The sequence below is a fragment of the Triturus cristatus genome, chromosome 5_2, assembly GCF_964204655.1.
Source record: "Triturus cristatus chromosome 5_2, aTriCri1.1, whole genome shotgun sequence".
NCBI lineage: Eukaryota > Metazoa > Chordata > Amphibia > Caudata > Salamandridae > Triturus > Triturus cristatus.
The window spans coordinates 140079820-140100987 of record NC_140588.1 but is presented as its reverse complement, the minus strand read 5'-3'; the positions used below and the strand labels follow the sequence as shown (position 1 = coordinate 140100987).

The window sequence follows — 21168 nt, the reverse complement described above, 5'->3', positions numbered from 1 at the left end:
CTAGACATTCCTATCTAAACATGATGTTGCAACAGGATACTGGCATTGAGACCACACTGCTGAATCCAGTAACAATGAGTAGAATTTCCAATTTTCAGTTAAAACAGATTATAATCTATATAACTGATGAAACACCCACCAAAGGGGATATCTGTTTTTAGTAGAAAATGAAAAACATTGGGTGTCGCTGCACTTCTACTTTGGAGCCAAACAAATGCAGCCCTCTAACCACTTTCTTGTGATGAATAGGGATGTATTATGGTGTGGTTGTGTAGCCTTACTGTCATACACTACCAACCCCTTTAGGACCAGTCAGAGTTAGTTTGTTAAATCCTTAGCTCAACTCTGGGTAACCGTAGCTCTGAGCAGTCAGGATTATACAAAGGAATAAGTGAAAAGCACTTAAACAGCACCATTAACATTTAAAGAAATACAACAAAAAGAAAAAGATCCACCGGAGGGTTCAGGAGATACAGAATTTATGGGGTATGGTAAATTAAACGTTTTACCTACATGTAAACAAGCATTTTCAAATTCAACAAATCTAACAGGAACTTTTCCAGAACAAACTTTGGTAAGTAGCAATGAATGAATGACCATTTTATATAGCGCAAAGAAATACCCGAAGGCATCAGGGCGCTGCAAACAGTTCAGCTATCTGATAGGAGCAAAGATTCTTCATAGGTCATTTTTACAAGGGAAAAAGCCAAGTGTTCAAGGCCTTATGAAAAGGAAGATGTAGGTCAACACAGGAAATAGATGGAAGAGTATTCCAAAGCTAGCTGCTGCAATTGAAAAAGCTCTTCCTCCCCATCGTAACCTCCTGTACCTAGGGACAAGCAGCCAATTTTTATTAGCCGCCTGCAGTTGTCTAGTGGGGACATATCATTGAAAGATATGCCCGATTACCTCTGGTCCTGAATTATGTAGTGCCTTATGCACTAGGCTTTGAACACATTTTTTTTTTCTGCTGGGAGCCAGTGTAATTTTTTATGACACCCGAAACTAAATTATGCAGTTACTTTAGACAACCAACTCTGGCAGGGAGTAAGTCAGGAGGACCAGCCAGTTACCTCTCGAAGAAAATCAATCTTCAGTTCAGTTTCAGAATCGTTGCCTCTTTGTCATTGACTTCTATTGAGTGGTCCTGATGCAAGGGAAACAGGATGCTGAAGATTCTCAAGGATGCTGAAGTCCAGTCGCCACTGGGCTACCACTAGCCAATTACAGATTTTCTACTTTTAACAGGTAACTTGCCTTCTGGGCAACATAGCTGCACTCTGACAATTCGCTGGGGAAGCAGCGATCCAGGAATTTGGGCTACCAACTTGCCCCAGCAGGCTTCTTCAGCTATTGTGGCCCTGTGCTGCGAATAGGTTGTCGGCTGACTTTTGGAGTCTCTTGCTTCGACTGGGTTCAGGAGTCAACTTCCCCACAAGAAGGGCACAGCAGGCACAGACTCTTTGCTAGCCACCAGGTACAGTCCACATTGGTGCAGTCTCGCTTTACTGGTTCCTTGATGTAGCAAGGCAGTCCTCCTGACCTTTTCTCCACTCCAACAAGACCTGAGGTCTTGGTGCTAGGGTCAGCCGTTTTACGACCAGAAAATGTCCTCAGGGGAAGTAATGGTTACTAGCCAATGGGCTACTAGGTTCCCTCCCCCCTCATAGCTACTTTCAGTGGTGTGACATATAGCTATACCAGACGTCTTGAAGCTTGCCTTTTGGACTAACACCAGTGTGTCTTCCTGTTGGGGAGATGCAACACCAGTCCCCCACACAGGCTTATATTGTGTCCTTTCCAGGGAGCCATTTACAGGTCTCCTCAGGAGGGCAGAAGACTCTTTTGGGGCAGACCCTGTGAGCAAGCGTAAAGGGGCTCAGGAGACTTTGCGCAACAAAGTGGCAACTTTTAAAAAGTTGCACACAGCAACAAGTTATATTAATTTCGACTTGGGCATCAAGTCAGGCTAAATGTAACAAGTTGTTGGATACCTTACAGTACCAACTTTAGTACTCCTAGCCAGAACTTATCAATGCTGAGGTGTTAGCTTGTAGCTCTGCACTCGCCAATGGGGCTACTAGCCTCTTCCACAGTAACAACCTACAGGTTTTTACTGTTGGAACATGTAAAAGTACATGTTCCACTTTCTAAAATACAGCCTGCTACCCTAGTGCTTGATATGCCTACTTTAGGGATGACTTCGATATATAAAAATGGAAAGATTGGAATTTGCCATTACTTAAATTGGCAAAGTCGAGTTAGCAGTTTGCCACCACAGACTGGAAGGGTGATTTTAGACTGGGAACCATGTTTTACCTTTGTCACACCCAGAGTGGCATAATCAGTGCTGCAGTCCCTGGGGGGACCCTCTAACAAGCACTGGGTATCATATACTGGGGGCTTACAAGTAAGTTACTTATATCAAATGGGTATAAGCCAATCAAAAATTCACATTTTAAGGTCAGGGCACTGAGAACAGGTTAGTCCAAACCTTTGGGGGCGATCCCTACAAAAAGGCATTTCCTCAGATGACTTCAGCTATACCCTCATGGGCTAAGCCACCTCTGAAAATCTGTACGGTCCTGGAACTCCCAAGGCATGCTCCCACTTAAGTTTTGGAAGTATGGCTCACGTCAAATGGCTTAATCTCATTGTTCACGGCATGTTGATGCATAGGTGCCAGCAGTCCTGCAACAGAACTCTGAACAGTTTCTCAGTCCAGTACAAGAAACGCCTCCATTATTCCATCCTCTACCATAACGAATAGTTTCTTACCCGTCGGTGTAGTTTTGCAGCTTGAAGATCTTTCTGGATTCACTATGCTGTGCATTATTCCGAGGTCTGGTGGTTGGGTCCAGAATCGTAGTCTTTCTTCCTTTTTTTTGTAGCCCAGGTGGGCGTCGACGTCCCACCATTTGGTGTACCTCTCGTGACGTCAGCACGCTTCCTGCGGAAGCTCCCACCTTGGGGCGCCATCTTCGGATTCTTTTTTTTTTGTTTGAGTTCCGTTTGTGAATCCTAGGCAATTTTATTATTTTCTCCTTAATTAGATCCTTTTACACACTTCTCTTAAGTCTCTGCTTGTTCTCTATTCTCTGTCTTTCCACCTTCTTCTCCAGCCTCATCTTTCTGGCAGAGGTGGGTGGGTTCGCTAGTGAATCCAGAAAGATCTTCAATCTGCAAAACTACACCGACAGGTAAGAAACTATTTGTTTTGCAGCGTGAATCTTTCTGGATTCACTATGTTGTGCATAGACTTTGTAGCAGTTTGTCATCTTTGTGCCGGCTGGGTGGAAGATGAGCGTTGGTCGTTGAATATATGTTGAAGCACCTTCTGTCCTACTTGTGCTTCCTTGTTCATTTGTATATCCATGCAGTAGTACTTAGTGAACCTGTGCACTGAAGCCCATGTTGCTGCCAGGCATATGTCTTGAATGGGTGTGTTAGCCAGAAAAGCAATTTTTGCTCCTTTCTTCCTTGTGGAGTGGGCCCGTTCCCCTTCCGATAGTTCTTGCCCTGCCTGTTTGTGGCAGAATTGTATCGTCAGTGCGATCCATCGAGCGATGTTGCTTTTTGTTACTGGTCTACCCAGGAAGCTGGTTGCGAAGGACACAAAAAACTGCTTCGTTTTCCTGTGCTCCTTGGTTCTCTCGATGTAGTGCATCACCGCCCTTCTTGCGCCTAGAGTGTGCAGTGCCCTTTCCGCGCTTGTGGCTGGGTTCTGAAAGAAGCTCGGTATTTGTATTGTCTGGTTCATATGAAATGCAGACACCACCTTCGGCATGAAGTGTGGGTCCATTCTCATTACGACCCTGTCGTTGTGTATTTGGATGTAAGGTTCTTGTAGTGTTCGTGCTTGCAGCTCGCTTACTGTGCGCAGCGAGGTTATTGCCACCAGAAAGGCTGTCTTCATTGTCAGTATTTGTAGTGAGGCCTTGTGGATGGACTCAAAAGGTGCCTTCATAAGTTCCGTCAGGACTGTGTTGAGGTTCCATGCCGGCAGCGGCATCCTCTTTGGTGGCTCTATCCTTTTCGCCCCTTACAGGAATCTCTTTACTACTCGTGATGTAAAGAAACTTTTCCCCGTCTCACCTCGTGTGTAATCTACAATCGCTGCTAGGTGTACCCTTAGCGAGGATAAACATAGTTTAGCCTTTAGTAGGTGTGTGAGGTACCTCAGCACCGTTGATTCCTTTATCAACTTGTTCTGCAGTTTCTTTTTGCTGCACCATTGCGTCAACCTATTCCATTTTTCCCCATAGCATTTTCGTGTCGTTGGTCTCCTTGCCTCCCAGAGCACTCGCATGGTGCTTTGTGGTAGCTTAAGGTGTGCGAACTCTAGGTCTTCAGGAGCCATGCCGCTAGGCTGAGGCTTTCTGGCTCTGGGTGTAGAACTTCTCCGTTTTGCATGGCGAGTAAGTCTTTCCTTTTGGTGAACTTGTGGGGTGGCCCCTGTGCCATTTCCATTATTTGTACCATGTCTGTCTCGCCCACTGTGGTGCTACTAGGATCAGTGTCATGTTGCTGGTCCTGCACTTGTTGAGTACCCCTCGTATCAGTGGTATTGGGGGGAAAGTGTAGGCAAATGTTTTTGACCAGCTTATCCATAGGGCATTCCCCTGGGATTGTTTCTCTGGTTGCCTGGATGCGAAATTTTTGCATTTAGGTGTGTTGCAAACCGGTCTATCGTCGGTGTACCCCACCTTCTGAATAGCCTTTGCGTTTCCTGTCCATTGAGCTCCCACTCGTGGGATGCTGAAGTCTGCCTGCTGAGCCAGTCTGCTTCCACATTGTCCTTCCCTGGTAGGTGTATGGCCAGCAGGTCTATTTTGAGTGGGATAGCCCATCTCCAAATCTCCTGTGCCAGGTTGGATAGAGGGAATGATTGGGTTCCTCCCTGCTTGTTGATGTAGAACATCGTTGTCGTGTTGTCTGTATAAACACCTTCTGGTTGTACAGTTTTTTCTGGAAGGCCTTCAGGGCTAGGAATACAGTCTTCAATTCCAGGTAGTTGATGTGTCTGACCGCATCTGCTGGAGTCCACAGACCCCTCACTCTGAGCTTGTTCATATGTGCTCCCCATCCCATCTGGGATGCGTCTGTGGTGATGGTCACAGTTGGGCTTGGTGGTGTCAAGGGCTTCCCTATTGTTATGTTCTCCTTGTTCCACCACGCTGTCTCTTCTTGCACTGCGTGCGTTACAACCACTAGATCCTCCCAACTTCCGGTTGCTTGTGACCATTGCTGTTGCAGCCATTCCTGGAATGGTCTCATGTGTAGGCGTACATTGGGGACTAGGTGAATGCATGACTGCATCATCCCCATGATCTTGCTTGCTGTCCTCACTGTCAGAGCTCGCCCCTTCTGGTAGAGGCGCGTCTCCCTCAGCAGGGCCAGTGTTCTCTTGTCGCTGGGGATCACCGTTCTCTGTATGGTGTTGATCTGTGCCCCCAGGAAGATCTTCACCTGTTCCGGTTCCATTGAGGATTTCCCCCAGTGTATGGAGAATCCCAGCTTCGTTAGTGTCCTTGTGACCCGCTGTGCGTGTTCCTCGAATGTTTCGCGTGAACTTGCTTTTATTAGCCAGTCGTCGAGATAAGGGTATACATGAATCCCTTCCCTCCGCAGGTACGCCGCCACTGCCGCAAGGCATTTTGTGAAAACCCTTGGTGCGGACTTTAGTCCGAATGCCAAGGATGTGAACTGGTAGTGTTCTTTGTTGATGGAAAATCTTAACAGATGTTTGTGCTGCCTGTTCATTAAGGATGTGCAGGTAGGCATCTTTGAGGTCCACGGTGGACATTAAGTCTCCGTCTCTCATCTGAGGGAGTACCTCTTGTAGGGACGTCATTTTGATTTTTTGTGTCCTTATGTACTTGTTTAAGAACCGTAGATCCAGGATGGGTCTTTGTTTCGTCCACCTTTGGTACCAGGAAGTAGTTTTGAGTACACGCCCTTGTTCCTTTCTTTGAATGGTACTGGTTCTATGGCCTCCTTTTGTAGTAGTTCTTGTGCTTCCTCTCGGAGTTGCACTAGCTCCTGTCCTGAGTGCTCCCTTCTCTTTGGTTTTCTGTTTGGTGGTTTCCTTTCCAACTCTATGCAGTATCCAATCTGTATGATGTTGAGTATCCATTTGTCTGTTATCTTTTTCCACTCCTGGAAGAAACGTCTCAGCCTGCCGCCTACTGGTGTTGCATGTTCGTTGGCGTTGGTCTGTGTAACTCCCTCCTGTTGAATTTTTCGTGATCTACCTTCGGAGGGATCTTGTGGGTGAGCACGCTTCGCCGGGCGGAGTCACTTTGAGGCGGGTTGTTCTCCTCCTCTTAGTCTTTGCCCTTGTCCGTTCCCCCTACTGCGAAAGGACTGGCCCGAGGCTGGTACTGCCAAGTTTGGTTCTGCTGCCCCTGCTGGCCGTGGTTGTCGCCCTGGTGGCCCTGCTGGAATGTCTAGTGTGACCTTCCCGGCTGGTTTCCGCCCCTTCCGTATGGTCTCCGTGTCGGAGTAGCTCTTCTCATCCTTCTGAATTGCAGGGCCCTCCATGGACCTTGCTGTTTCGTTATCTTTCTTGAGTTGGGTGAGTTTTTCATCCACCGGGGCTCCGAACAGCGTATCCCCGTTGAAAGGGGTGTTTAGGATGTTGTTCTGGACTTCTGGCTTGAAGCCTGAGATCCTGAGCCAGGCCTGCCTTCTTTCCGTTATCCCTATTGCCATCAACCTGCTTGATGTTTCGGCTCCATCCAAGGCAGTTTTAAGGCAAGAACTTGCGATATTCTTCCCTTCCTCCACCAGGTGCGAGGCTTTTTGCTGGTATTGTTCGGGGAGGTGCTTGATTAGCTGCCCCATTTCGTCCCAATGTTGGTATTGGTGCCTGTTTAGTAGGGCATTGGAGTTCGCCATGCACCAGTGCATTGCCGCGTTTCTTTCAATCTTCCTCCCAGTCAGGTCCATCCTCCTGCTTTCCTTGTCTGGTCTGGTGGTGGGCCAGAGGTTGCCGGGACATTAGCCCTTTTCCTGGCAGTTGACGCAATGATGGAGTCCGCTGTGACAGATCCATTGATGTAGGAAGGGTCCTGGGAGGAGTGTTTATACTTCTGCTCATTCCTAAGTGTGACGGACCTGCATGTTGCTGGGTCCCTGAACGCCTCCTTCCCCTGGTCCATGACACTTTGGAGTTGGGAAGGAACTGGCTCCTCGTTTGAATGGGGAGCAGCGTTTCCAGTAAAAAGTCTGCATTAGGCTTTTCTTCCTCCAGCTTGACCCCAAAAGCTGCTGCGCTTTTGATGACCATATTGTAGGCCCCAATGTCATCGGGTGGCGAAGGCCTCCAAGGGTAAGTCTCCACAGGCTCTTCCGGGTTTTCGGCGTCTAGGTCCTGCCCCTCCAGGTCCTGTGTCGTCGACGGCGCTGAGCCGTAGTTAGTTTGTTGGTCATCTTCTCCCTCATAGTATAGGTCCTCTTCTTCTTCTCCGGGAGTTATCGACGGTTCTTCGGCATCGACCTCCTCCCGTTCCTCGACGTCTACGATGACTGGCGGTGGTTTCGTTGGAATCGTGTATCTTTTCATTTTATCGTCAAACTCCTTTCTTTGTAGGATGCTCTCCATTTCTGCCTCGAGCCTCCTCTTCTTTCCTTCCAACTCTGTGGCCTGTTCGGCGTCGAGCGCGGGACTTTTAGCTGGAGCCGGCGTCGACGCCACCTTCTCTTTCGAAGCCGAGCGCCCCAGTTCTTTGCCTTGCTTCGACGACCTTGGCTTTTCGCCGGTCTTCGCCACCTGGGAGTCCTTTTCGAAGGATCCGCCGGACCGATCGTCCTTGGGTGCAGCTGCGGTCGTCAAAATTGTCGGCGCCGGTGCTCCTTTCGAGGACTTCGACTCTGATTTTCTAGAGTCTGACTCAGGCTTTCGGGGCCCTGTCGAGGGTTTAGTGTTCGACGTCTCCCCTACCTTATTAGACGTTTTCTTATCGGTCTCTGCGACCGTGAAGTCATCTAGTCCCTCGGCGACGTTGTCTTCCTCGTCGGTGGAGACGCCCAGTTCGTGCAGCGACGGGGTCTGTCCCTTGCCCTGCATGTTGTAATTGGCTCTCCTCTGTCTCTCTCTAACCCGGAGTGTCTTTGGTGTGAAGACGGAACAGGCGTTGCAGTCTTTGCTCTCGTGGTCGATTGGTAGGCAAAGATTGCAGACCGGGTGTTGGTCCTTCTGCGCTTATTTATGGTGGCAGTTACGGTAGAATTTAAAGGGTGTCTTGTCCATTCCTGCGCTCAGGGTCCCTGAGTGCGCATTCTCCGTTGGACGTCAAAGATCTCGAGGTTCTCCTCCTTCTTCGTCGTCTCAGCTTGTCGATCTTGTTCTCTGTAGTCTTCCTCAACTTTTTCTCGATGAAACTCGTGCTTTTTCTTCTTTTCTTCCCAAAAAACTCTGGAGCTTCACAGTGACGATCCAGACCCAGCGGCGGAAAAAAGAATCTGAAGATGGCAGATGGGGCCCCAAGGTGGGAGTTTCCGCAGGAAGCGTGCCAACGTCACGAGAGGTACACCAAATGGTGGGACGCCGACGCCCACCTAGGCTACAAAAAAAAAAAAAAAAACGACTACGATTCCGGACCCAACCACCAGACCGCGGAATAATGCACAGCATAGTGAATCCAGAAAGATTCACGCTGCAAAATAAGCGTAACACAGCTTTTCTTTCAGAAAGGTTAAGTATCAAGATTGTGTCAAAGATGAGTGGGCATATGGTTGACTCCAGAATCTATGCCCTCCCATCAAACAAACTCAACTCTCATTCTTAGGTTTACATTGTGGTAATAAAAAAAAATAAAAAAGCATGTCTATAGGCGATGCAAAGTTCATACAAAAGGGTGAGGTCAATGTGCATACTTTAAGTTTGAAAAGTTATAGGTTAGTGCAGTGTTTTCCAAATTGTGGGTCGCTAATTTTTGGTGGGCCACGAAAGTCAGAGCAATATACATAAAGATGCCTTCACATTCTGTGTTTAACTTGTCATATTTGCCAGTGCTTCAAAGGCAGAGTTCAAATGTCAGGCCCTTTATTCTTTTGACACAGGGATTGGTGTTTACTTTTCTTTCTTGGACTGCAAAGTAAGAGATGCGTTTTTAAACTGAATTATGTGAAAATATAGGATTTTGTTTTTTTGCAATACAAAACAAAATGTAATTACCTATAAGTGAACTGTATGCATCCAGCAGGTAGGAAAGCAAAACAGAGCACTTCTGTAATTCTGAAGTGTGCTGGAAAACAGAGATAGAATCAAAACAAAGAGACTTACTTGGTGATGTACAAATGATAAATATTCACAGAAACCAGATTTTAAAATATTACCATTTGGTGCTATATAGTTTTAGCAGTAAAAGTGAATGTCTTTGCAAATGTAGTGGGCATTTCAATGGGAAATGTGCTGTCTGTAAATGACACTGCGCAAACACAATGTTGTAGTTCCATTCAAAACTCACCAGCCTCATGTCCATTAAAAATAAGTGGGTTGCGAAAGTTTGTTCTAAAAAGTGGGTTGTGGTTCCGATTGAAAGGTTTGGGAACCACTGAGTTACTGCACAAGAAGTAGACCGTACAGCCAATAGTTTCATAGTTTGTGCTGCAGGTGGTGCAGTTCCAGCAAAAGCAGATGCATGGACCCGTTCCGAGCTTGCACAATTATAAAAAAGTTGACATCACATTATTTTCTGGTACTTGCAATTTTGCTGTCAACACGAACTGTGCGCTAAAAAAAACAAATGAAGCGCAGTTGAGTAAATATCCAGGATTAGCTAAAGGTATCACACAACAATATCACACCTTGCAGCTATCAATTTATGTTGCTACGTAGAAAGGTGTGCGTCATGTTTCCACTACTATCCCAATGAGCACTACAGCACTCTTTTCACAGTTCTGTCACTGCACCTTGCATTGAATGTTTTAAACATGGGGAGTTTGGAAGCGGACCTATTATCAATACGGACTCGTTAGAAAAGGGGGACTGGTCTATCAAAGGGTTATACCCATTCTGGGTCTGTACAAATGAGAGCATACACATCGGCCAAGATTATTATGAGCCAGCAATTTCACCAATCATTGAAAGAATTAAACGTTGCCAAAAGATCAAATATGATTTTAATATTCCCAGATTTCAAACACAATACAGGAGGAAACAAAAAGAAGAATCAACATTTGAATGATATTCTTAAACAGAAAAGCAGAATAATCTTATACCAGTCGTTCTCGCTGCTACCTTGTATGACAAAGTTACATTGTTGCCCCCATCAGAAATAAAGAAAATAACTCAGTCGTTCTCACTTTCCTTTCTTTGAATGCCATTTTAGTTTGTTGTTGTGCCAGTGTTTAAGAGCTGTTAACCTTTTGGTGGCATTTTATCGTTATTACAGCTTTAAACCTAAAGCAGGAGAGCCTAATTATTCATCTGTATAAAAGCCAAATTTTGAAACCGATATATGCCTTCTTAGAAGCTATATTGGCCACATTGAGTTACATTCAATTAAAAAGGAAGGAAATCCTAATTTTCTAAAGTAACAAGTGTATATACGTGAACAATTATCCCAATTTATTTTATAGGAACATTTTTAATAAAGTTTCTACGTAGTTAGACTCCAACAATTCAGGCTGAAAATTGACAATTCTTCTCTAACATACAGCCAATAGTCCCATTTATATCTCAGATTTGAAGTACTCCAGGGCATACTCTCCCAGCCAGAGTGACACCAGCAGTAGAAGTTCCCAATTCTCCGTCACCTTCATAACTGCCATCTTAGTGACCTCTAATTGCTCGGGTAATCATTGTTCTTGTGCCGATTACAGGGAGTGGTAGCAAACATCTAACTGCCAGCATAGAGAAATCTCCTGCAGAAGACAGATTAATTTCTTACCTTCTCCTTCTGCCACTCTGGCAAGGAGAAGATTCAGAAATCCTCGAATAGAGTCAAAAACCGCAGCAGATAAGAATGCTAAACAGTGCAAAATGACTATTTCACAACTGTGAAGTACCAGAGGTTTATAGTACACAAAGTTAATTACTAATAAAAGGTATTGCTAATTTGTCGTAAATCCACTCCTAGGACCTGTTCCAAATGCATGGCAATGCTGGCCATACAAAGTACAAGGAAGAGAATGCTTTTTTGCCCATACCTCAAAGGATTGACCCAAACACTTCAATTGAATCCAGCCTCAACTGGCCAAGCTTCCATGCCAATCAAGACAAAAATTCCATTTAAACATGGTAGCAGTGTCGGCCACTTAAAGGCAAAGGAGTATGCGTTGCAGGGACCATGTTCTATCTGTTTTGTGCGGCAATCTTCAGAAGTCCATGGCATCTTGAACTTTCCTAGTGTCACATCTTTAATCTACGCATAACAGCCAATTCACAACACCAACAGCAGTGCTAGCACTAACTGTGAAGGCACTCTGGATCTTACACCAGTTGAGATCCACCAATTTCCTGCTACAATTCCTTTTCAACAGAACACAGATAAAGATGCTTCCCTCAATGGCGTGAGGGGTTTATATGGAGTATCACTGGTAAATTTCAATCTGTTTCTTTGGATTAATTGTTGTCTAAAGTGACATTGTCACCCAACTATGTCACTTGCACCTTTGTTTTTTCACAAATTGTTTATTTTGTTTTTAATTAAGCCAACATCTTAGTATGTTACCCAACTATGTCACTTTAACCTCTTTTTCAGTGAATTACTGGGGTTTTTCCAATGTAAAGCAAGATTTTATTAATATATCTAACTATGCATCTGAGCACAGCTACTGGCCATGTGCAGCTGCAGGTTGGCTACACAGCCTTGCCAGTGGCCAACCTCTGAGCCCATCCACTGCACAGGAGGCCTACCCCTTAACCCCCCACCACACAACCAGCCAATAAGAGCACTCATCAGAATATAAAGGGTTATTTAAATAACGCTAGTCAACTGGATTTCCCAAGGAGTCACCACATCAATATATGAAAGCAAGCCTATTGACTTTCTCTAAAGGTGACCATAACATACAAGGCACGCCGATTGGCTTTGTTAAGGGGGAAATCAAATTATATGAAAACAAGCGTATTGGCTTTGTCAAGAGCATTACATCATAAAAAACAAGCCGACTGGCTTTGGTAAAGGGTTACCAAATAAATATACAAATAAAGCCTATTTGCTCTCTCAAAGGGTCATCATATCAATAAAAAAGACCTTTTTTAGTTTGTCAATATCTTTGGTGTCATTTTCCAGATCTTTGCGAAACTTTAAAAAAAAAAAAAATGTTCAACCGACACCGCTCCTCCTTCAGAAGTTTTGGGGTGAGCAGTCATGCGGGGACAAAGGTGAAAAATGGGTCCCAACACGCAATTTCCATAGGGATTTTTGAACAGCGTTACAGCTGAAACAGTTGAACAGAATTAAACAAAATTTAACAGCAAGTTAGCTATTTACCCGGAAAGTGTGCTTTTCACGTTTGGTGTAATTCCATTCAGTAGTGTTTGAGCAATGAAGGCTCAAAATGTGTATATATATCTAGCACGTGGGTTGAAATTCAAACTTTAAGCCTTTTGATTTGGTTAGGGGGTTTACTCAGAGCGAGCACTTTGATTGGCTGGCTGCAACAGGAAACAAATGTTGCGGCGGTCATTCCAGTACTTGGGAACTTGGTTATTCATCTTCAGATTAACAATGACTGTAGGTATAAAACCATTCCTTCAGAAAAATATTTCCACCTTTCAATGGAAACATGCTGGCTTTTTACGCCCTATTTCTGGGACGCTAGAGGTTATTATGAAAGACTTCCTCAGTTAGCACATGTGAGTTCTTGGTCCACCTGGTTAACTGTAAACCTCTACTGCTTTGTATACTTATTGATATACGATCGGAGCTATCATTCACTCCAAATGTGTGTAATGCTTAATTTAGTGTGTGTTTGGCAGTTATAGCATTCTCCTTTTCTGCAAATATACAGGTTACGTGATATCGAAAGACACAGCCGTGCCTTGCATGTTAAGGAGAGTATATTCAAGGTATCCAGCATCCATCAAGGTTCTCTGAGAGTACAAAGGCAGACTCACCCTGTTGCGGAGTAACGTTATCTGGGTGTTTCTAAGCCTTCTTAGCGAGTGACAATCACCGCCCACTGCTGGCCTCTACCCTTGACAACTTGTCTACTCTGGCCACATTGGGGTTTGAGAGGACTCCGAGTTTACATCTGTGAAGCAAACAAACTCATCTGATGGTGTGTGAAGGATAGCTACTGACACGGTCATCATAAACTGATCAATTTATTGTAACCTCAGAAAAATCACAACCATGTAATGTACACGTGAGGTCACCAGAGTGCCTGAAATCACAAGTGGCGGGCTGCCATCAATAAAAAGAACTACAAAACATTTCAAGGGTATAAAAATGCAAGTTATTCAGGTGACTTTTATTAACTCAATAACGGGCAGAACAACTTGATTGATGTACAAACTGCTTTATGGAGTAGAAGGTGCCTAAATCATTTACAACAGTAACAGTGATGACTTTCACTACAAAAAACAAGCTGACTAGTTTAGTCCAATCTATCTGGCAAGTAAAATATACATACAGACTTAGAACATAAAATGCCTTCTTATAACGTAGTATAAACGCGGCTCTAAAATATTTATGTATCAGGCAAACATGAACATATTAGCAGTGAAGCTGAAGGGAGAGTTCCTTTGCTTGGATTGCGTTGCATCCACACTTGTAAACGGTACTCTTATTTAACTATTCCCATCTCAACGAGATTGTTCACCAGTGTTGAAACGTTCACACCTGCAAGGGAAAAGAGATTACTACAGATGTCCTGGTAACATAACTCCACTGTACTCATGACTGCCGCCTTAACATTAGATTATACTTAAATTTGACATATATGCAAATCTAAACAAAAAATACAGAACATTCACACGTGCTTACAGATAAGAGGATAATACTTGAAAACAAGAGAAGCTTCACACATGTGCAAGTTTTGAGACAGATGTGCAGCTATATCCCCAACAAGGATTCTCACAACTTGATCCAAGGGGAACGCCTAATGCCCATTGATTTGATTGGCAAATTCCATGCCAGTTTGAAGAAATGGTGCAGGCAAAATAGAAAACTATTGCTCCAGTTTGGTGATCATTGTTTTTTTTTTTTACACTGCCAAGGTTAATCACAAAAAACAGCACTGCAAGCCTTAACTGAAAGTGTGCTAAGGCTTCCATCTACGCAGTCATTCATCCGTCTACAGCACTCAGCAATTCATCCAAGCAATTGTGCATCTGTTCACCCACTCTGGTTCATTCCTTCATTGCAGTGGCTGTGAGAAAGTGCCATCTTTCTTGCATGGTATGCCCCCACTTTTTGCTGAATTGCTGAATGTACTTTGACTGAGTGTGTCCTGGACACCTGCCAATCAGGTGCCCAGGGCCTATGTTCCTTCCCTAAAACACACCAAACCCAAATTGGCAAACGCTGGCCACATGTCAGTCCCTGGTAAATGGTACCCAGGGACTTGTGACCAGGGAAGGCCTCTAAGGGCTGCAGCACTCATTGTGCCACCCTTAGAGGCCCTGTACCCTTACACACACACACACACACACACACTGCCTTTGCAAGCTGGGTGTCTGGGTGCAAGACAAAACAAAGTCGACATGGCACAGATCCCTGTGTGCCATGCCCATCACTTACACTGCCATGGCATACATCAGCCACCCCTCTAGCTGGGTGCCTTATGCCAATGGTGTGGGCACAGGAGCAGGAGCTCTGTGCCCCTACAGTACCCAGGTCCATTCCTGAGCACTGTAAGTGCAGTGCTGCCATTTAAGAGTACATGGTGCTGAGAGCTCATCAAACACGAACTCCACAGCATCATAATGGCAACACTGAAGACTGAGAAGTTTGGTATCAAACTTCTCAGCACATTAAACCCACACTGATGCCAGTGTGGGATTTAATGTACCAAGCACCACAGAGGGCATCTTAGAGAGGCCCCCTGAAACCTAACCTACAATCCACGTCTGCTCTGAGGCTGCCTAGGCTGCCACACAACAGACATGTTGCTGGACCCCTGGGTGGGATAGCCCCGGCTCTCCTGGGCCTGCAACAATGCACATCCTGGGCGAGGTGCTAAATCTCCTCCCCCAGGGTGGGCAGGGGGAAGCTTCAAAGGAATGCCGCCTCTGAGCTTCCCCAGGCCACTGCAACCCCCCACTCTGGCGGGAAGCTTGGCCGGAAACCCCAAATAAGGACAGGGGATGTGCCAGCCTGCCAACCCCACCCCTCAGGTGGGGGAGGCGAGGTGAAGCACATCTCCGGGCTCTCGCCATCTTGAAGATGGGAAGCCCTACCCTATCAGGACTAGGCTACTGCCCCCCTCTCACAGGAAAGAGGCAGGATAGGGGTGTACCCACCCCAGGACAGGGACCCATTGGTCCCTGCCCTTCACCTACCTGTAACGCCCCTAAATCTAGTATTTAGGGGCACCCTGAACCTTCCTTCCCCAGATTCCGAAATACAAAGAAGAGCAAGAAGAAAGAAGACCTGCCCTGCAGCTGCTAAGAAGAGGAAGACACCAACTGCTTTGGCCCCAGCTCTACCGGCCTGTCGACCCTCGAACCTGCTCCAACCCGGCATCTCTTATGGCCAGCAACCTCACAAACCCCGGAGGACCTGGCTACGTTTTGGCTCTAAGCCCCTGGGACTCCCACGAGTAGAGGATCTAACCAAAACCTACCTCTAATCCCTGGCAGCAGCCCGGAACCGCGAACCCAGCACATTCTGCACCAGCCAAGCCTGGCCAGTGCCGGAGTGAACAAAGACCACGAGGACGACCCCACCGCGACTGTGATCCAGCACCCAAGGACCTCCCTTGACACTCGTGAAGAAGCCTGCAGTCTCAGAACAAGGTGCCCCCCTTACCGCGATCAACAGAGGGTAAGATTTCCTGACACCAAAAGGCACCCCTGCATGCGGCGCCCCGCAGCCCCCTGTGCCCAATCCCGGGGTACCTACCTATCCTCCAACTAACCTCTCGAAGTGGTGGTGGCACCTGAAGAATCCTCGTCCCCGAGCTTGTAGTCTTTCTAAACCGGAGATTTCCCATTTAAATTAAGCGCCCGAAGGCTCAAAAGAACCCTGCACCCAGCCGCCCGAGTGGCCCTGGCAGTGCAACCTCTACACCTACCTACTTCCCCCTGAGTAAGTGACCAGGAGCCCAGCTCCCACAGCCACGTGGCTTGCTAGTCAGCAGCCACCAACCAAGGCCCCCCCCCATCCCTCATAGGATAACATTGGGCCTAACTCGCTTTGCACCCGGCCGCCCTAGAGTCGCTGAGGGTGAACCAACTGTACCTACCTGACCCTGGGGGACCCCTGAGTCTATGCCCTGAAACACAAATCAACAAACTTTAACGAAACATCAAAGTTTTTGGTGTGCATCCTACTCTCATTGAGGATTCCTAACGAAGATGCCCTTCATTTGGATAGCACCCGCGGTGTGAAATTTGAAACTTAAAAGAGGATAATGTTTATACTACAGTAGCATCCACACCTACGATGAGACATCGTGGTTCGTCACATAAGCCAGTGTTTAGACCAAGATGAAAGGAACTTTAACCGTCATTGTTACCTCATGACAAAATGTTGATCATTGATAATAACTGTTTATAGTTATAAAGTGTTAAGGATGTTTGATATGACATTTTATAAACAAAGTGCACGATGGGTAACGTAGTATGGACAACGAGTTTAGCAATTTACATATTAGCACTGATGGGTTCATGTGAGCGGGAATATTTTGAATAATTAACCAATCGGGAGGAAGTAGAGTGGGCGGAGGTAACGGATATAGGGACAGGAGAAAGCGAGGAAACTATCGTTTGTGAAATGGGAAATGAGGTCTGAAGTTCTCAACGCGCGATACAGGTACGATGAAAGTTTGTAGATTTAGACATCAAAATACCACTAATCATAGAAAATGGTAGTATTGTAAACTCACGGTGAAGGTAACATTAGAAAACGAGGGATTGAAGTGTATACAGAAAACGAGGAATTGAAGTGTATACATATGCGAAGTGGGATACTGGAAGGGGAGAACTTGAATATTATTTTGAAAGTGAGTAAAAAGGAGTGATTAGGTTACCGCACGAAAAGGAGGATGAGGCGGAACTTAGTGTAGGGACTGATTTGATGGGTTAACGGTTGGTTATCATTAGTGCTATTGGTTGAAGGGAGTGATAGGGGGATATATACGTAAATTGTATGGTAACGTTGCACTTTGATAAAAATACCTTTGATAAAAATACTGTTGGAAGTGTCACAATGTATGATAACAAATCTAGATGCAAACAGCGATGGTTTGTAATTTTTAATACTATTTTTGTCATTTATAGTGACCCCTGACGAAGGGCACCAGTTGCCCGAAATGCATTGGGCTTTTAATTAAACACTGTCTTCGATGAAATTGCGTCATTCATATTCTTGAAAAAGAGACCCGGTAGGGCACAGCTTGAATATTAGAAACCTGAAAATTTGGCATACCATTTCGTGTGTTGATGATTAAAAACAGATTAAAAACAGAAAAGAGAGGAGGAGCCTAGCGCGCAACCAAGATGGCCGCGTAGGTGCGAGGCTCCCGAGGACCTCCGCGACCTCCTGCATTAATCCTGACTATATCCTGTCCTAGATGAGGGGACTGTGTCTGTGAGCCCGAGCTGAGGTGACACGCGTTTTCAGTTTCCAAATCGGACCTCGGACACCGGCGGGAGCACCGATTGAGGTTTGCGGCCCTCTCCACGCCGGCCCCCCGGATTGGAGTAGTGGGGCGATCCGGAGACAAAGTGAATAACAGCGGCGGGCAAGGCTGGGCGACTCGCGTACCCCGCACTTTCACTTTCGCTTTTGCGCCCTCCTTGCTGACGGGCGAGGTAGGGTTGCGGAGCGGTGTGCGGTGGTGTGGCCTTGCCCGGGTGCCCGGCCGACCCGCCGTCTGTGATCCGGCCTGCGGACCTGTGGTCGCCCCCCCCCCGGAGCCCGGTTTGTCGGCCCCTTCGAGGAGATTGGCACGATTTGGGGACTGCAACCATGTCCACAAAGCAAGATGGCGACCGGGCAAAGGTGAAATCGACCCGCCGTGGCACGGCCCACCAGTCCAACAACATGGACCGCTACACCCTCCAGAAGAGATCTCCTGAGGCGCCGCGTACGTCCCCTGCGGGCCCGACTGATGCTCCTGCTCTGCCCGCGGATCTGACCCTCCGAGACGTCATGGGCGCCATCGCCGAAATGAAGGCCTCGGTGGACCAGCGCTTTGACACTCTGGCGCAGAAGATAGACTCGGTCCTCGTGGATGTGGGCCTGGTAAGGGCCGATTTGTCCAAAACGAATGACCGGGTCGACTCTTTGGCCCACACTACCTCGGGCCTCACTACGGACGTGGCGGCCCTCCAAAAGGAGGTGCGCCGGCTTGGCCAGGCGAGCGCCCTGATGGATCGTCGACTGGAGGATTCCGAGGGTCGGGCCCGGAGGAACAATGTCCGCATTATTGGGGTGCCGGAGGGACGAGAGGAGGAGGCGGCGGATCTGTTTGTGGAGGACTTGATTCTCACCCATCTCCAGCCCCGGGGGCTGAGTAAACTCTTTGCGGTGGAACGTGCCCACAGGGTCCCCGGAGGAAGACCTAAGGCCGGAGCCCCACCGAGGCCTCTCATTGCCCGGATTTTCAATTTTCGAGACAGGGACGCTATCCTGCAGACTTCTAGGCTACAAGGACCGGTCAGACTCGACAACATGGACGTCAATTTCTATCCTGACTTTACTCCGGCGGTCCAAAAGCAGAGACTGAGTTTTCTCGGAGTTAAACGTCGTCTACGGGACCTGAACCTTAAGTACGCAATGCTTTTTCCAGCCAAGCTGAGGGTAGAGGTGGATGGCCGCACGCACTTCTTTGATCGTCCCGAGGCGGCCGGGGACTGTTTGGACACTTTGCCCGGGGATCGGGGCCGGGGGGGTGGGGGGGTGCGGTTGGTGGGGAGGGCCCGCCGGATCAGGACTGAGGGCCAAATAGTAGGCCTTGCTCGGGACACTATTATTGTTATCATTGACTGCTCGTGTATTTTCCCCTCTTGTGGAGGTCGTGCGGGGTCTCTTGGGGGCTTTCCCTCCTCCTCTGGGGGACTAGTTAGTTTTTTTCATCTATGGGGCGTCAGGCACACTGCACTTTGGGGGGGCTGTCTGGGCTCATGCAGGGGTGCAGGGAGGGGGGAGTTCTGTTGGGACGGGTGGGTTGGGGTGGGGTGTTGTTCGTTTTTACCGCAAGGCAAACCCTTTATTGTGTTGGTGTTTTTGAGGTGCTCTTGGGGGGACAAATGATGGCTTCTGTATGTGATGGGGGGTAGGGATTTGACTGTTGTCGTGGAACGTTAATGGACTGGGGGAAAGGATTAAGCGAGGTGTGGTCCTGCAGTATCTGAAACGAATTTCTCCAGATGTGGTCTTTCTGCAGGAGACACACCTTATTGGTAATTCCTTTCATGCCATGAATCGGCGGGGCTATCGCTTGGTGGCCCACTCGGGCTTCACGTCGGGCTCGCGGGGGGTGGGCATCATGGTTAAGAACTCGCTCCCGCTGGAAATAGATGAGGTGCGCCATGATGAGAGGGGACGTTACACGGTCTTGGTGGGGAGAATGGAGGGCAAAGTAGTTGTTTTTGTATCAGTGTACGTCCCACCGGGGTTACAATCTTCCACTTTTGCGGATCTGGGGCGCCTCCTCCTTGACCTCCCGGGGGGGCTTCTGGTGGTTGGGGGAGACTTCAATGCGGTGGCTTCTGGGACTATGGATCGTTACCCCCCTAGGGACCTCCCCCGGGCACAGGCGTGGCTGCCCGGCCTTTTAGATACATTGGGATTGGTGGACTGCTGGCGACTAAAACATCCCGCGCAGCTGCAGTACACCTTTCATTCGGGTGCCCATGGTAGCCTCTCGCGGCTTGATCATGTCCTTGTCCCTGCGGCCTATGCTGGGAGGGTGGGAGAGGTGCGCCATCTGGCGCGGGGTATTTCAGATCACTCTCCGCTCCTGTTGCATTTTGATGTCTTCCCGAGGGGGGAGGGCAGGGTAGCTCCAATCAATGCATGGTACCTGCGCGACCCCACTATTCGTGCCGACTTGATTAAATCCTTGCAGCGGTATTTTGAGGAGAATGTGGGGTCTGTCCCTTCGGCTATCTCCCTTTGGGAAGCCTTCAAGACAGTTCTTAGAGGGGAGGCCCTCTCTTTTATCTCCCATGCCCGGAGGCGCGAGCAGGAGGAGGTGACCCGGGTGGAAGCCGAAATTACTGAACTAGAGGGTGACCTGGGGAGCGGGGTGACGGATGCCGCACTACATGTTCTACACCTTAAGCAGGCGGCCTATAGGGCCCTCGTCACGGAGGCGGCCAGGGGCCTCAGTAGAGAGCAACAGGGGCGACTGTATGATGTGGGTGATAAGGCTGGTAAATTGATTGCGTGGTTGGATAAAAAGGAGAGAGCGAATCGTGTGGTCCCGCTGATCGAGAGAGTGGATGGTGTACGTGTCACCGAGCCAGAAGACATTGTCTCCTGCTTCGCGGATTATTTCCGCGAGGTGTATTCCCCGGTTTCTCCCTGCTCGGAGGAGGATTCCCATGCCCTGCTTCGGGATATCGCGCTGCCCTCCCTTTCGGTGGAGGACAGGGAGTCGTTGGAGGCTGCTCCCACCTCGGATGAAATTGCCCTTGCAATACGCTCGGTCGCATCTGGCAAGGCCATGGGCCCAAACGGTATCCCTATCGAGCTGTATAAGCTGCGACCGGATGTGCTGGCACCCCACCTTCGCGCGATGTTCCTGGCGGCCCACTCGCGGGGCTCCCTCCCGCCGGACCAGCGTCTGGCTACAATCGTAGTGATCCACAAGGAGGGGAGACCCCGAGAACGGGTCACATCCTATAGGCCTATCTCGCTCTTGAATGCGGAGCCCAAAATCCTCGCCAAGGTGCTCGCCAACCGGCTGGTCGGCGTGGTGGGCGATCTTGTCCACCAGGACCAGTCCGGCTTTATACCCCATCGCAACACGGCCCTTAATCTGCGGCGCCTGCACGGGGTGCTCGTGCGTGTTCCGTTTGTGCGGGAGCCGGCCACC

The 21168-nt window shown here is 48.0% G+C and overlaps 1 protein-coding gene across 4 annotated transcripts in view; it reads right to left on the bottom strand.

The window, feature by feature from the left end:
• Positions 1-13266: 13266 nt before the first annotated feature.
• The window catches only part of LOC146822725 (uncharacterized), a 410295-nt gene continuing 402393 nt past the window's right edge, over positions 13267-21168 (bottom strand). For all 4 annotated transcript variants that reach the window (XM_085606916.1, XM_085606918.1, XM_085606915.1 and 1 more), the window contains one exon: positions 13267-13799. In XM_085606916.1, the coding sequence (XP_085463042.1) occupies positions 13744-13799 (56 nt within the window). In that variant the 3' untranslated portion in view covers positions 13267-13743. The remainder of the gene's footprint in view (positions 13800-21168) is intronic.